The following is a 17891-nucleotide window of genomic DNA, read 5'->3' as shown; positions in this document are numbered from 1 at the left end:
AAAGATTATGTTTTATAATTTTGCCAAGTCCTACAGATCAGAAAGCCAGATAGATAGATTTAGGCTAAACAGAAAACAAAACATTAGCAGACTCATCCGAAGGTGCAGAAAACTGTTTCTAGAGGCCTCTAGAACTGAACTATCAAGGCTGAGTTAGAATAAATTGCCACAGAGAAGACAATTCAAGCTTTAGGTGGAAGTTTGTACATTAAAGTTCCTTTCAACCCTAAAATTCTGATAAAACATATACAAATACAAACGAAAGCTAGAACAAAAACTGTGTAAAAGTAGTTCATGAACCTTCAAATCGTAAGTTCTTCCAAAGTGGCTACATGCACAAATGCTTCCCTAACATAAATGATTTCTCATTTAACATCAAAAGGATGGTCCTCATCTCACTTGAAAAAACAAAACAAAACTAAAAAACATGTTTTTACCTTATTAAAGTAGTCCAGCAGGAGCGGCCATCTAAGCAACGTAAGTAACAACTTATGGTTGTTTTCTTGAACTGTTTAATATCTTCTAATTCTTCTTCTCTCATATCTGCCCTCTGAGCTATAAACAGCTGCATCAGGTTAAATAGTTCTTCTACTGCCTAAAAAAGCCAAATAAGCCATATGATCTTTTAACCCTATAGCACTTTAGAAGGTCAGTTTCTCATTTCTATGTTCATTAACCAACTCTTAAAATTATACAAATAAGCTAGATTACACTACCATTCAGAAAGTTATAAATAAATGTTAGTATACACTAAAATTACTCAACAAGTCTTAAAATACAAGTTTAGAAAGAGTAAAAGCTATGTGAATGTAATTCGTTTTTAGTCTTACTACTGCTCAAAGCACTACTTTTGTAACTTCAAATGTATACCCAGAGGCATGCCATATCATCTCCTACCCACTTTTTCTTTCTTTCTTTTTTTTTTTAATAGTCAAGTGCAGTAATGAGAAAGGGGGGGGGGGGAAGAGTAGAACAAGGAGTTCGATCTGTAACTGACTGTGAACAATCAATTGAGATAGCTTACTACCTTCAGACCAGCCCCACTTTTTCTTTAATTAATGAGAAATCATCACTTTGCCACAAAGATTTTAAATGCCTAAATAACACTGAAATTAATACTGCATATGAGGTAATCCTTTGTTCCAACATTTAAAATGCTTTTCTAGATTGATGCGCAGTTCAAGTTCTTGATGAATTAAAAAGTAAAAACAAGTATTTTAGTAAAGTCATTAGCTGTGATCTTAATAGACTCATGCACACATCTGGAGAGCATTGCTCCTCTAACACATACCTGTCAATGAACTGAAACCCCCAAAGCAAAAAACTGACTTCAGTATCATTTTCATGAACATTTCTAATAGATAAGGACATTCTACAATAAAAGACATTACATTTCACTGATGTCAAGGGCAAGAAATAACATGGAGGGATGTATTCTAACTCATCCAGTATTTGTCAAAAGTATTTTTAATTCTGGACATCACATTTAGTAACTGGACAAATATTTATGTGAATATGACTGAGACAAACTCATTGAAACTCAATAAATCCTATCCTGACCCCTTTGAAGTCAGCAAGATTGTCATTTTGTATTCTTATGGCATTGGTTTTGAATATCCTGGTACTTAATACACTCACTTGCTTTGCTGTATTGTAGGGATTCTAATTTTTTTTTTTTCTTTTCTTTTGGGACGGGGTCTTGCTTTGTTCCCCAGGTTGGAGTACAATGGCTCACTGCAGCCTCAACCTCCTGGGCTCAAGCGATCCTCCCACCTCAGCCTCCCAAATAGCTGGGACAATAGGTGTGCACCACGACACCTGGCTAATTTTCCATTTTTTGTAGAAATGGAGTTTCGCCATGTTGCCCAGGCTGGTCTTGAACTCCTGGGCTCAGGCGATCCACATGCCTCAGCCTCCCAAAGTGCTGAAATTACATATGTGAGCTACCGCGCCCAGCCTGGGATTCTAATTTTCTCTGACTAGAAATTAGGTTATTTTTCCTAGGTGTGAGATTCTATACAACTTATTACATCATCTAGAAAAGACGATCTGATCTATAAAGGATGGTCTAGTACAGTTTACAACAGAAAATAAGGGGCAACAGTGAAAAGCATTATCCAGGTTTGACAGCCTTACATCACATCTAGCAGAAAAAACTTAATGTAAAACGTACAAATAGTCTACAGAGAAAAAGGGACCCAATTTAAACCGCATATAGATGTATCTTGATTGATCTCTTAAGCATTTCATTTGTTTGGATGTAGCTTGAGAACAAATACTGGGGAATACTAGCTTTAGATATAAAATTGTCTAGCTCACAGTTTAGCACAGCATTAGATCTTGATAACAAAAAACTCATTTTTAAACAGCAAAGTACTCAATTCCTTAAGACTGTACCATAAAGTTGACTTTATTAGGCACACAAGAATACATTTACAAAACCACAAATTAAAAAACAGCTAAGTTTTCTAGAGACGAAACTTTTAACTTTATCCTAAGAAGTTTTCCTCACAGTTATCAATTTTATAACAATATAGCATTTTATATAAGTAAGAAAACAAATATACATAAAGTTCTTAAGAAAGAATGGTAAGACTATTCTATATTCTGCCACCACTTCCCACAAGGGGAAAAACAGGTTATTTTCAATCTATTTGAGGATACAGATAAAAAGAGTATCAATTTTACTCACTCCAGGGTATTGGCTGGCATGTGGTGTAAGATTCTTAAAGGCCCACTGGATGTTCTGGTGAGAAGCCAGTTGTCGTGTGAATGCAGGAGACTGCTCACAGCAGAGCCTCAGAATGCCATAGTAGGCAGGCAGCATCCCACGGTTAAAAAGCACCACATCCTGATCATCATGGTCAGCAAGGATGTAATTGAAGGCAATGTTCTTGGTTACCACTGGGTTCTGAACAATAAGGCGGATATTCTCTGGACAGTCAGCACAGACATTGTACCAAAATGAAAGCAAAGCCTGTTTATTGTGATTTGTAGCTATTGCTGGCTCAGAAAGTTTAGGCTGGAAAAGGTTCCACAAATCCATGAAATATGTGGAAAACATCAGCTTCTCAGTTTTGGAAATTAAACAGTAAGTCATAAAGCTAAAATAGGGCACTAGCTTTGTAGTGCCATGAACAGCAGCATCAACATAAAGTTTGGCTCTTGAGAGCAAACCAAGGAGCACGTTGTAGACCTGATGTAGGACTACTGTTGTGTCTGGACTGAGTGGAAGGTCACGGGTTGGGATGTGCAAAGACCTTGTTGACCGGAACATCTGACGGAATGAATTGCTTGGTATAAGGGACACCAGAAGATAAGCTGCAGCTATAAAATGTAAAACAAAACTGTCAGATCCTTGTAAGATATAAAATAGACTGAACAGCAGTCATTAATCACAAAGCCACTGTTCCCTTTAATAATTAAAATAAAAATTAAGGGACATGAACATCTCTAATAATCTTTCTGCTTTCCCCTTGGCCCCACAAAAAGATCCCAAGGGGTGATAAAAATAGATACCTTCTATACTGTCATTGATATTTTTGAAGTGGCAATAATTTTTAAAACACTTTTCTTTAGCTTGCCCAAGATGCAGAATTTTCCCACTATATCATTTATTTCTTCTCAGGAAGTAGTATGATTTAATAGAGAGAACCCAGAATTTGGAGTCAGAAAATGTACTAAAAGGTACCTGACCAGGTCAAACCATTTAATGTTTTACAGTCTTAGTTTTCTTAATTGAAAAATGATGATAAATTACTTTGCAATAACTTACAGATAACGGTAAAATATACTTAAGTTATAAACACAGATATACACAAAGTTCAATATATAAGATTACACATATGCTAATTATAGAACATTAACTTTGGAAAATCTTTAAAAGTTTTCTAAGGCTAACCTTACACCAAAGGAAAGAACTGGGTGTTAAACTGCAGCCAGATAATATATACTTCACTTATAAAGACAAAATGAGATATACATAAAAGTCCTATTTGATTACATACATGCTAATTAGAGAAAATTAACTTTAGAAAATCTTTAAAAGTCTTTTAAGGCTAAATTTACACCCAAGGAAGGAATTGGGTGTTAAACTGTTATTAAGCCAATGTTACAATGCTGAGGGGTTAATGACTAACTAGTTGAGTTCACCTGTAAAAGCAGTTACTATCAACAAAGCATTAAATTAGGTGCTTTATAAAGTTCTTATTTAATCCTCACAATCACTCTGGATGGAGGTAAAATGCTCTGGAAAATCTGAATCTTGGAGAAGCAAAGACCAAGGTCACACAGATAAAGAGGTGGAGCCTAGATTTTGCCCTGAGAAATGATGATGATAATGGTGAAACAACAATAGTAGTAACTATTAAGAATTGTGAGCCTTTACTGAATGTATACTATTTGACATCATAACTTACATGGTAGGCATTGCGTTTAATATTCCCACTTTTACTCAGGCTTACAACAGTGGGACTATCTCAGTTTACACAGCTAGTGGCAGAGCTAGGATTCAAGTGTAGCTTGTCAGAGTCACAGACTAATTCTCCTAACAATATTCACTATGGAACCTCTGCAAGACTCTCTAATGGCTGAGTTTGGGTTCTTCTCAGCACAACCATCAGTTGTCGCCCCCATTCTAACTATAATTTGATAATTTCCATTGTACTGTCAAAGCAAGTAAAGTTACGGTTTCTAAGATTAATTTTAGTTTATTTTACAAATTTTTTCCAAATTAAACTTTGTGCATAATACTCCATTTTCTAGATATTTCTTTACCCATATATTAGTCTGCTTAGATTTTTTTTAAGGCTCAGTTTGTTATGTGTTCCTTTTTTCTTTTTTCAACGGAGTCTTGCACTGTTGCCCAGGCTGGAGTGCAGTGGCGCCATCTCGGCTCACTGCAACCTCCACCTCCCAGGTTCAAGTGATTCTCCAGCCTCAGCCTCCCGAGTAGCTGGGACTACAGGCATGTGCCACCACACCTGGCTAATTTTTTGTATTTTTAGTTGAGACGGGGTTTCACCATGTTAGCCAGGATGGTCTCAATCTCCTAACCTCGTGATCCACCCACGTCAGCCTCCCAAAGTGCTGGAATTACAGGCGTGAGCCACTGTGCCCAGCCTATGTGTTTCAAATGTAAAAACCTGGCATGTAGGTATCATCCTGATCAATTTTTGTACAAAACTGCAATCAAGAAAAGTAATTTATGATTTTAACAAGTCATTTGGGCCAGGCTTGGTTGCTCACACCTGTAATCCCAGCACTTTGGGAGGCCGAGGAGGGTGGATCTGGAGTTCAAGACCAGCCTGGCCAAGATGGTGAAACCCTATCTCTACTAAAAACACAAAAATTAGCCAGGCCTGGTGGTGGGCACCTGTAATCACAGCTACTTGGGAGGCTGAGGCAGATAACTGCTTGAACCAGGGAGACGGAGGTTGCAGTGAGCCAAGATCGTGCCACTGCACTCCAGCCCGGGTGACGGAGCAAGACTCTGTCTCCAACAAAAAAAAAAAGGGTCATTTGGCTGAGAGCAGTGGCCCATGCCTGTAATCCCAGCACTTTGGGAGGCCAAGGTGGGCAGATCATCTGAGGTCAGGAGTTCAAGACCAGCCTGGCCAATATGGTGAAACCTCACCTCTCCTAAGAATACAAAAATTATCTGGGCAAGGTGGTAGGCACCTGTAATCCCAGCTACTCAGGAGGCTGAGGCAGGAGAATCGCTTGAACCCGGGAGGTAGAGGTTGCAGTGAGCTGAGATTGCAGCACTATACCCCAGGCTGGGCGACAGAGCAAGACTCCATCTTAAAAAAAGTTATTCAGTTTAAGTTATATAGTTTCACCTCAACATTTCATGGTGACAATTTTTTGGACACATCATAAGGTTGGAAAAAACTCTACTAAGACCACACCTACCACTAAGATTCTACAATCAATATTTCACTTTTCTTTATCACACACCTAACTACCTCTTGTTTTCCTATAAAAGCTACCTGCTTTTCAATAAAACAAAGTTCTCCTACAGGAAAAAAAAAAAAACAACAAAAAAACCCCACAACTTTTAAATTATGTTTATCTTTAAGAAAAGTTAGGAGGGTTAATTTGGAAGAACAGGGCATCTTGCCATTTTGTTACCTGCCTTCTTATAACTTAAGAGTCCCTGGGTCTAGGTGTATACTAAGTCTACTTCCAAGTGTATACGGCAAGTCTAAGACACTGAGGTCTCAATTTTTCTTCTTTTCTCTCTATTAAAAGTTCTCATTTATTTTGTTGTATTTAGAAGTATTTCTATGAAGCTTTTCTTTTATACATGTTATTTAAATTATTATTCTAAGTTATACTATTTCTATTCAAATATTTGAACTCTTACCAAGTTACAGCAGAAGCGCTTTTTTATATTACTATATAGTCTTTACTACTATAATTTAAAAATGATGCATTATAACAATGTTTCCTAACTGAACAGCTTTAAATTTTTCACTGCTATAAATCATGCTGTTGGGCATCCATATACTTACACTGGAATCCCTGAAATAGTATTACTGAGATTAAAAGGGCATACCATTTTTAAAAATCTTGGTAAACATCTGTTAAATTGCTTTTCATAAGGGTAATATTAAACAATGTCACTGCAATGTACAAGGATTCCATTTTCTCAGCACAATCATCAGTGTTAGGTGTAACACCTGGCTAAAAAACTTTTTTGGGGGTTCAGCATAGTATTTTTTTGGTTTTATGGTCATGGGTCAAGACATGAATGCTGACCAGCACATATCTCTTTGTAAGAGCACACAGCTCTCACACAGCTTTTGACTACTTGCTCTTACAAAGAGCCTATTAAGCTGGGATTAACTAAACTTACAGGAAAAAAAAAAAAAAAGGCCCATGAGCAGAGTGCCCCTGTCAATCCATGTGTTCACTCCACTGAAAGGAGTTTCTCTCCAATAAACCTTTTATTTAAAAATAAGAACAATTTCGATACACGCCCCCAACCTAGTTTTCCCATTGTTAACATTATTATGATGGTACATTTGTTGTGACTAAGAAACCAACACAAGACATTACTACTAACCAAACTCTCCACTTTAGATTTCACTTTTTTGCCCTAATGTCCTTTTTTGTTCCAGAATCCCAGATAGTATACATTACATTTAGTCATGTCTCCTTAACTTCCTCTTGGCTGTGACAGTTTTGTAGACTTTCCTTGTTTCTAATGACCTTTAGAGTTTCAAGGAATACTGGTCAGGTATTTCACAGAATGCCCCTCAATCTGAGTTTGTCTGATGTGTCATGGTTAGATCCAGGTTATAGGTTTTTGGACGGAAAACCTTAAATGATGAAGTACCCTTTGCCATCATACCTTATCAAGGGTACACACGATCAACCTCACTGATCAGTGAAGATGTTAACATCAATCACCTGGCTGAGCTGTATCTGTAAAGTTTCTTCACTGTAAAGTTACTTCCCCCACATCCCCAACTACACTCCTTGGAAGAAAGTCACCAAGTTCATACTTGAGGAGGGAGGAATTAAGCTCCACCTCCTGGAGACATGTGTGTACATAAATTATACGGAATTCTTTTGTATGGGAAATTTGTTTCTTCTCAATTTATTTATTCAATCATTTATTTCTACTGAATATGGACTCACGGATATTTATTTTATCTTTGGGGTTGTAAGTCAGTGCTACGTAATTTACAGTATTTTGTTACTCAAATTGTTCCAGCTTTGGCCACTGGAAGTTCTTTCAGGTTAGCTCTGTGTTTCTTTGACATACCCCCACCATTTTGATTTTTGAGTACTTTAACTTTTTGGCAATGTAGGATATTCCACACTCATCTTGTATATTCTCTGCCCCAGCCATAAAATCAATGATTTCTCCTAGGAGCTGTGAATTCTTCTACTGAGAATGGTGTTCACAACTCAGCATCTGGGCCAGGCATGGTGGCTCACCCCTGTAATCCCAGCACTTCGGGAGGTCAAGGAAAGCAGATTACTTAAGGTCAGGAGTTCAAGACCAGCCTGGCCAACAGGATGAAACCCTATCTCTACCAAAAATACAAAAATCAGCTGAGTGTGGTTGTCCACACCTGTAAGCTCAGTTACTCGGGAGGCTGAGGTGAGAGAATTGCTTGAACCCAAGAGGCAGAGGTTGGGTTCTGCCATTGCACTCCAGCCTGGGCAACAGAGCAAGTAAGACTCCATCTTAAAAAAAAAAAAAAAAAAAAAAAAAGAATCCAACATCTGGGTACCAGGTGTGTTGATACGTGAGTATCACTGACTGTAGGACCTTCTCAGCAGGTAGAAAACGTTTATAATAATTACAAGAAATTTAAAAATAATTTTCATTTCTTTGAACTATCAAAATAACATTTTCTATGTTTATTTACAAGTAATTTTCTATTTTGTGAAATATTTTTGATATTTGTCTACCTGTCTCAGATCTTTTTTACTGGCTCGTGTATGACTAAAAGTGTTTATATATAACTCTCATAATTTAACTGTCATAATTTCAGCGAATATTTTCAATCAGCTTTCTTTTTTTTTTTGGACATGGGAGTTTTGCTCGTTGCCCAGGCTGGAGTGCAATGGCACGATCTCGGCTCACCACAACCTTTACCTCCCAGGTTCAAGCAATTCTCCCACCTCAGCCTCCCAAGTAGCTGGGATTACAGGCATGCGCCACCACGCCTGGCTAATTTTTTCTGTATTTTTAGTAGAGATGGGGTTTCTCGAGATGTTGGTCAGGCTGGTCTCAAACTCCTGACCTCAGGTGATCCACCCGCCTCAGCCTCCCGAAGTGTTGGGATTACAGATGTGAGCCACCGTGCCTGGCTGCTTATGTCTTTATTATCATTTTATCCTTAACCTTCTCAAAAGTTAAAGACAGGATTTTCTAACCTTTCATTCCCTTCATTAATGCTGATCATGCCTTATAATTCTTATCAAGCAAGGAAACAAAAATGATAGAAGTGACGATGTTACCCAAGAAATAACATGGTTTCCTATCCTTAAACAAACAAAAAAAACTCCAAGAATTTTGTATTATACAAAATGTGCATATTGTAGTTGCCTAAAAACAAAACAAAACTTTGCACAATAAATGGTTTATCAAATTCTGAATATTTGACTTACAAGTCCTCACTCTAGGATAATTGTGAGCCAGAAGAAACCGCTCAACCCAGTTTTCCATATTCTGTAGGACCCAGCTGTGTGCCAGTTTATTTCGAGGTGTCTGCACTGCCAACCAATCTAGACACTGAGAAGGATTGTATTCAATCACCTACAAATAACAAGAACAGGATATAAGGCCAACTGAATGAGCAATTACTTTTTTACTTACTTTCTTTATATGCTATTAGACTCTTAAAGCTAAAGTACTTTTTTGATAATTAGAGCTTAAAAAGGTTTCATCCTATTTTTTTTCCCTTTTTTTTTTTGAGACGGAGTCTCACTCTATTGCCAGGCTGGAGTGCAGTGGTGTGATCTCAGCTCACTGTAACCTTTGCCTCCTGGGTTCAAGTGATTCTCCTACCTCCAGCCTCCCGAGTAGCTGGGATTTCAGGTGTGAGCCACCATGCCCAGCTAATTTTTGTTTTTAGTAGAGACAGGGTTTCACCATGTTGGCCAGGATGTCTTCATCTCCTGACCTCGTGATCCACTCACCTCAGCCTCCCAAAGTGCTGGGATTGTATACAGGTGTGAGCCACTGCACTCAGCCTATTATTTCCCATTTTTAAAGCTACTTACTTTTATCAACAGGAAATGTTCAGAAAAATGTGTCACTGGTTTACAAAATAAATTTAAAATAACCAAATACCAGAAGACAAATATGACGACTCCATGACTTCTAGGTCTTGCTAAATTTGGAAATTTATTTCAAAGTACGTTTAATTCTCTAAGGTTTCTCATCTTTACTTTTCTAATTATATGCCCAACCTGGTACTAGGTGAGAATGCAAGAAGCTCGCTGTACTGCTGTGGAGAGTTCTTTCATGAGACAGGTGAATCGTAGGAATCTAGAGTAGAGGCTAGCAAACTATGGCCAGCCGGTCAAATTCTGCGGGTGCCTGCTTTTGTTGTTTTATTGAAACACACCCATACCCACTCATTTCTTGCCCATGGTTGCTTATATTCTACCAGAGCAACGTTAGCTAGTTTCAACAGAGACTGTACGGTACACAAAGTCTAAAATATTTGCTATCTGACCATTTAGGGAAAAGTTTGCTGTCCCCTGGTCTTGAGCTTTTTCAATACTCAAACAAGGAGAAATTTTGTGACCTCAGCAGTAACTCTGAAAGAGAGAAGGTGGCTGGTGCTTCCTCTACCATTTGTCAATTCTTAAAAACACTTGGTTTGTATTTCTAGGAATTCTAGTTGCTTTATGGAACTTTGGAGAGTAGAAGAATGAAAACTTCAAATTGGTTAAAGCTGTCTATGACTTTACAAGGATGTCTTTAATACAACTAGACTAGCTAAGAACTCTTCTTTCCCAAACCTGTGACTTACTGAAACTATCTTGGGGTACCCAGTAAGAAACTCGTACTTAAAATGGTAGTGACGATATTATAAAAATAAAATCCCCAGGAAAATAAACACTGAAAACACTTATTGCAAGACTTACTTCCCATATCCTCTGCAGAATATAAGATGCAAAGGGAGGCATTCCTGGAGGTCCACCAGCAAACTCCATTAGCATAGTCAACAACTTAAAAAAAGGATTGGCTGCCTGTAAAACATATACATGACTGTGCATTTAGATTAATGTAAACCCATCTCTTTTAGCAGAAAAGTATATATTCTACTAAACATTACATTTCAATGTGTGTTAGGGGATCAGAGCTCAGTCAGTACTTCTGCATGTGAACCTGAATTACCATAAAGCAGCAGCAAGGGGATACAAAGTCAACTGGGAACCACGTGAGAAAGATTTTTCTAGATGTCAACTGTATTTCAGAAAAGATAAAAATATTTTCTAAATTGACAAACACTGTAAATATTTATGATGCACATGTTTTGAAATATGTATATACATTGTAGAATGGCGAAATCAAGCTAATCACATATGCATTGTCAGAACACTTTTTTGTCAGAACACTTAAAATCTACTCAACGATTTTCAAGTATAATCAACCATAATCATATTGTACAATAGATTTCTTGAACTTATTCATAAAAATTTATGTCCTTTGAATATGTCCCCAACCCCAAAAATAAATTTTGTTAGTAAGACAACTATGTTCTACTGAAAAATTTAGATTAAAAGTTTCCTACGGCAACCTGAGGGGCAATTTATATTAATGTTTGACAGCAATTGTTAAAATAGCTGTAACATTTTCATTTTACATAAATACTTTTATGTAACGCTATATTCTATTTTCTATATATTTTTCCACACATGGTAAGTCCTGGTTGGTCTACTTTTTCTTTGGGCATAATTATGATATATGCTCCAAATCAAACAACTTTTAAGCCGGACATTCAGGTGGTACTCTGATATATTGAGTTTATACACATATTTACATTTAGTTAGGAAAATTATATTTGTAATAAGACATAATTAGGTAGTTCATTTTATTCACATTATACATTTAAAAATAGCTTATTATGTTATAGGAGAAACCCTGATAAATATTTTCTTGAGAACAATTAGGCTCATTTTAAAGATCAGCAGTACCGAAAATTGTTTTTAAAATGTAAATTAACAAATGTTTACATACCTCAGGAGTCAACTTTGCAATTGATGTGAAAAGCATAGATACAATCTAAAACAGAAAGAGGGGGATTTCAGGATATTCTTGTTTTGTTTTTGAGACAGGGTCTCGCTGTCACCCAGGCTGGGATGCAGTGGTGGAATCACAGCTCACTGCAGCCTTGACTTCTCGGGTTTAAGCGATCCTCCTGCCTCAACCTTTCAGTAGCTGGGACTACAGGCATGTGCCACTATACCCAGCTAGTTTTTTCTATTTTGTGTAGAGAGGGGTCCTCACTGTGCTGCTTAGGCTGGTCTCAAACTCCTAGGCTCAAGCAATCCTCCCACCTTGGCCTCCCAAAGTGCTGGGATTACAGACATGATGAGCCACTGTACCTAGCCAAATTTCAGGATATTGTTTTAAAAATTTCCAAAAACCTTTAAGACTGTTCCTTAGCACTTACATGTTCTGCAAGTCGATTATTGTATCGACACAGGCTGAAAATCAGATTACAAGTTTGTCTTATATTGATGCCATCACGAATATGTTGAAACAAGAAGGGAAATCCCTGTCAAAAGCAAAAGTTGTTCATTTAAGAACTGTTACTATTTTTGTGATGATCAAATTGTCTAATATTAGAGAATGTACTACCTTTCCTCCTGTTAATGCTGCCATGTCAGTCTGTGATAATGTCAAATGCCTGAAAGAAAATATTAGTGGAAGTAAGTTTTTCTTCCTTCTGTATTACTTTACAGTGATTTACATCGTAACATGTATCAAAAATTATTGACTCAATTATAAGTGTACTAAGCTGCCATCATAAAATGATTTTTTTGCTAGCTACACTTGCTTGCTAAATGTCTTTTAGGCATTTTTTTAAACATTCCAGGATTGGTAAACAGAAGCCCAAATGTACTTTACTGTCATTTAATTAACTTAACATTTTAGTATATAAAACAGTAGGATGGGTCTTATTTTACTTACTTTTTTTTTTTTGACATGAGACCCTTCAAAACCAAATGGACCTTCTAGATATTAGCATTTCATCTCCCAGTTTAAAATTACTGTATATTTCTTCCTTTTTTTTCTTTCCTTCTTTTTAGAGATGGAGTCTACTTCTGTTGCCCAGGCAGGAGTGCAGTGATGTGATCACAGCTCACTACAGCCTCGAATTACTGGGCTCAGGGGATCCTCCTGCGTAACCGGGATTCAGGCACAAGCCACTACACCTGGATTGCATACTTTTGTAACTTATAAAATTTTCAGCTATATTAAAAAATAGAATAGGGCAAGTATTCCACCACTCAGCTTCAGATTTACCAAAATCATAGACAGTCTTATTTCATTTGTACCCACAGCCACTCAATATGAATTGTTCTGAAGCAAACTCCAGGTATTTTATCATTTAATCCATAAATCATAGTATCTTTAACACAAATGTTTCAAAAACATAACCACAGTACCATTATTCATGACTAAATAAATACTTCCATACTATGATACAATATCCATTGTACACATTTCTTGAAGTTTCTAAAAAGATTTTTAAAATAATTGTTTGAATCAGAATTCAAATAAAGTCCTTTGCCATAATTAGTTGAAATGTCTCTTAAATATTTCAATCTATTGGTTTCCCCACCAGCTTTGTGTTTTCAATTTATCTGTTGAAGGTCATTTGTCCTGTAGTTTCTTTCACATTTATATTTTGCTGATTGTATCCTTACGGTGCTGTCTTAACATGTTATTCTATCTTATAAACTGGTAGTCAGATCCAGACTTCATGAGACCTAGGTGTGGCTTTTTAATTAATAGTATCTTGTAGGAGGCACACAATGAATGGTTAGTCTTTCTGTAAGGTTTTCTGTCAATGATGATAATTGCCTAGATTATTTCATCTAGGGTTCCAAAATAGTGATATTCTAATTCTAATTGTCCTGGCTCATTAATTAGCTTGAATACATGTAAGACCACAAACTTGCCCTCAATCACCATTTGGTTGCCATGAAGTACACCTGCAAGTAGAATAAATGCTTGATAATGTTTCTATTATTTATCAGTTTCAAAAATAATGATTTGATTTCCTAGTATACTCCAAAAGTTGCCAGTAAACTAAAAAATTTTCTTTTTAGTTATTATTATGAACTCATGTATTTAAACATCTTTGATGTGATTCACAGTCCACTGCAGTTATTACCGATGCTCAAAGCTGTCCAATCTATGACCAGTAGAAACCTCCATAAGTTGGCTTTTGAGTTTAACATGACCTCAGTAGTCTTAGACTGCCTCCTTGCTTTCCAAAATGATAAGACATTGCAGGCTTCTCGTTCATTTCTTTCCCAAGAACTGACACTGGTCGTTTTTCCAAGGAACTCTAATTCTTTCAGTGGGAAATGAAACCTAGAGACTATACCCTAGATGCCAATGGTATTCATTGATTCTGGATTGTACAGGGTTTCCAAGTCTTTTCAGAAAACAGTGGTAGGTAAAACATTTTCTGTAATGGATTTTCTGTTTGCAAAATATACCATAAACTGCTACTAATATTTTCCAATTCAAATTTAGTTTTAAATAAATTATGCAAAGCCCTACAATTTAATATTTTTATCTTCTTTTGCTGAAAATCTTGGTTTTCAATGGCATTAACAGTTACTTATTTGCTTCATCCTGTAATATACATTAATACTTTCAGAATAATACTTTTATTACAAAGAATATAATTACAAAAACGGTTTAAGATAATTTTGCAATTTTTTTGTCCTTCATATATATCCCACTAGAAATACACCTATTTAACATATAGTTAGGTTCATTTATTTCACTGTGCTTTTGATTTTTAGAGATTACTTCTTATTCACTTATTTATAATTACACATTTACATGATTCCAAAGTTAAATTTGTCAAGAATCTATACCTGTCCCCTCCACCCTGTTTTTCTTCCTCTTTCCACTGGAAACCATTAAAAAAAAAAAAGTTCTTGAATTCTAGTCAATTCTTGTATTTGTGGTAGTTGTGTTCTATAAAGTGCGGCAAATACTTAATTAGCAAATACCAAATTATTGCTACCAGGGAAAATAGAGAATTAAGTTGCTGTGAGCCTCAGGTAATATTTTTGTCAACCAATCAATACATTTAACTTTCTTTTATGAGTGTTTCTGTTAAAAGATACCTTATTTAACATATATTGTTGATTCATTAACATTTAATTCACTGACAACAGTATTAAAACTCATGAATGAAACTTAAATTAGCACATGTTTTCCCTATAAGGCACATCACAGCCTTCTTGAGCTTAAGAACACTAGAGAGCACTTCAGCACTACACTTGTGGGCCATTTTGTTTATTTATTTATTTTTACAGATGGATCTTGCTGTATTTCCCAAGCTGGACTGCTGTGGCTATTCACAGGTGCCAAAGTGGCATAGTGCAGCCACAAACTCCTGGCCTCAAGCCATCCACCTCAACCTCCAAAGTAGTTGGGACTACAGGCACGTACCACCACACCTGGCCGATGGCCATTTTAAAGAGTAACATCACCAACAAAAAGCATAAATATATGAAAAATTTTCACAGCACAAACTGTGAAAAGTACATTTGTTTACAACATGAAAGCTGAAACAAAAAGGCAGATTGTTGCCTTGTTTGATCTTACCTAGAAAGGCATGTTAGGCAACTAAAGTTTTTTGCCATTCCACATACACACGTCTGTGAATGACTGCAAAAGCTCCCCGAGTGCCAATTTTGGCATTACAAATGCATTTTAGTAAGCAGATGAATTTGCAAATAGGAAATTCACAAATAATGAGGTTCGGTTGCGCGCGCGCGCGCGCAACCACACACACACACACACACACACACACACACACACACACACACACAGACTCTCTCTCTCTGTGTGTCATCATAGCATTCCCTTATAAAGTAGGACACCATATACACTTTTCTCCACCTTTTTAAACTCAGTAACATATCCTAAAGATTTCTCTGTGGTAATACAGGTAAATTCCACATTTCCTTTTTCAGCTATAGAGTACTCTTTTGAATGGATGCTGTTTTTTCAACTAGTTCCCTTTTGTCTTTTTGCTATTAGAAGCATGGTTTCAATAAACAAATTTGCATATGCACCTTTCTGTATTATGGGCACAGATTCCTAGAAATGAAGTTGCTAAGTTAAAGAATGAATGCACGCTCTATTTTGCTAGATATTTTACTGCATATATTTTCAATGACTATTTCTAACATGACTCAGAGATAAAGTAAAAGTTTGGTAGAAAGGACTGAAATTCTTATGTCACAAGAGTTGATGAATAGTAGTGTTATTATTTAAAAAGAATTATATAATAAAAACTAGTGAGTAACAATTATATAATTAAACATATATAATAAAAAGCTAGTGGCAAACAATTATTTAAAAATAATAAAATCAAACATGCTTTAAACATTTTAAATTTGAAACATTTCACCTTTCTGATCGAGACTGTTCAACCAAAAGAGCAACTAAAGCTATCATCTTTTCAAGGGCAGCTGGCCTGTATTTTTCTTCTGCCAGAGAGAGGATATCTTCTTCTTCCTCCTCTTCTTCCCCTTCTTCCTCTGATAACACTTCAACTTGAGGCTAAGTTGGAATAGAATTCAATATTGATATATTGGTGGTTTTAGTATCATGATGAGAACAAATGACTTGTTTTATATAGCTACTCAATGCAGATGATGGCAGGAGCTCGTAACATGAAAAACAATTGCACAAAGATCTAACCTTAACATAAAACACTCTAAACGACATTCAGGACAATCTTAAATTGTTAGAACTATAAAGAATAACAATTCTCGGCCAGGCATGGTGGCCAACACCTGTAATCCCAGCACTTTGGGAGGCCAAGGTGGGTGGAGCATTTGAGGTCAGGAGTTCGAGACCAGGCTGGCCAACATGGCGAAACCCTGTTTCTACTAAAAATACAAAAATTAGCCAGGTGTGGTGGTACGTGCCTATAATCCCAGCTACTTGGGAGGCTGAGGCAGGACAATTACTTGAACCTGGGAGGCGGAGGCTGCAGTGAGCCAGGATTGCGCCACTGCACTCCAGCCTGGGTGACAGAACAAGATTCCGACTCAAAAAAAAAAAAAAAATCTCAACACTATTTACCTTACCTATAAATCCTTGAATAATTTTTTCTTATAAGCAAGCTCCTTGGAAGATAAATCAGGATAAAAAAATTACAAGTATGATAAAATAGTGTTTTCTAATAAAAATGCCAGATATACAAAAGAAAAATTTCTTATTTATAGTTTCCTGATAATCCAAATAGTGGGTATTTCAAAGAGACATCCACTTGGGCTTTTAAATGCAAGAGACTCAAAAGATTTTATGATCTGATAAAGCAAAAGAAAAGTAGTTGAAGTAGGGAGCCATATAGGCTGGAATTAGAGAATACTAGTGTATATTCTGTGAAGCATTACAAAACAGTGTTTAAGAGTTTTGGCTCAGTAGTCTGACCACGGATCAAAGCCAAACTCATTGTGATCTACAACAAATTAACTTCTCTAAGTCTCAAGTGTCTCATCTGTTAAATAGAGAAATAAAAAGTACTTGTCTCTTACAGTTAAGAAAAGGATTGAATAAGAGTGCACGTAGGTCATACAACCCAATGCAGTTGTCATGGACAATATAAAATTCATGTAATACTTTAATATTATTAATAGACCAGCTAGTTAAATTTTCGAAAGACTCTCATAAACTTAATAGCAAAGAGCTTAAAAATGTGACCACCAAAATGTTCACAAAAACAATACTTTCTTGATAAGATCCCCAAGTAGGTAACCACTTTGCCTAAGTTTATTTGCTTTGTTCTAGGACCTTACCAATGAACTTCATTAACTAGTTGTTTCTTCTCTGTTTCTTCTCTTGCTATATCCATTAAAATTAGATTAAAAACATCAACCAATCTTAGATCCTTCACATTATCCAATATCAGGTTCTACAAGAAAGGTCAAAGGGTTCTAACATCTCTGGACTTCACATGATACAAACTACAAAAACCATGGCCTCTAAATCCCTGATATAAGACAGAATTGTACTTACATTTTCAGGTCCTTTTGTTCCCATGTAAAAATGTACCATTGTAGATATGGCTTGCAATGAAAGCAAAAATTGGCTCTAAACAACAACAACAAAAAGATTTAAAAATATAAAATAAAAGCAATTA

The 17891-nt window shown here is 36.3% G+C and overlaps 1 protein-coding gene across 1 annotated transcript in view; it reads right to left on the bottom strand.

The window, feature by feature from the left end:
• USP34 (ubiquitin specific peptidase 34) overlaps positions 1–17891 on the bottom strand; it is a 220528-nt gene that overhangs the window by 25166 nt on the left and 177471 nt on the right. The window contains 9 exon segments of the mRNA XM_032292024.1: positions 438–595; positions 2693–3327; positions 9133–9280; positions 10621–10725; positions 11717–11761; positions 12153–12257; positions 12341–12389; positions 16152–16303; positions 17768–17842. Coding sequence (XP_032147915.1) covers positions 438–595; positions 2693–3327; positions 9133–9280; positions 10621–10725; positions 11717–11761; positions 12153–12257; positions 12341–12389; positions 16152–16303; positions 17768–17842 — 1472 coding nt within the window.

This window comes from Sapajus apella, unplaced genomic scaffold (genome assembly GCF_009761245.1).
Source record: "Sapajus apella isolate SASKATOON/1434 unplaced genomic scaffold, GSC_monkey_1.0 scaffold26, whole genome shotgun sequence".
Classification (NCBI taxonomy): domain Eukaryota; kingdom Metazoa; phylum Chordata; class Mammalia; order Primates; family Cebidae; genus Sapajus; species Sapajus apella.
Note: the sequence above shows the minus strand (reverse complement) of the source record. Positions and strands in the feature narration are given on the sequence as shown.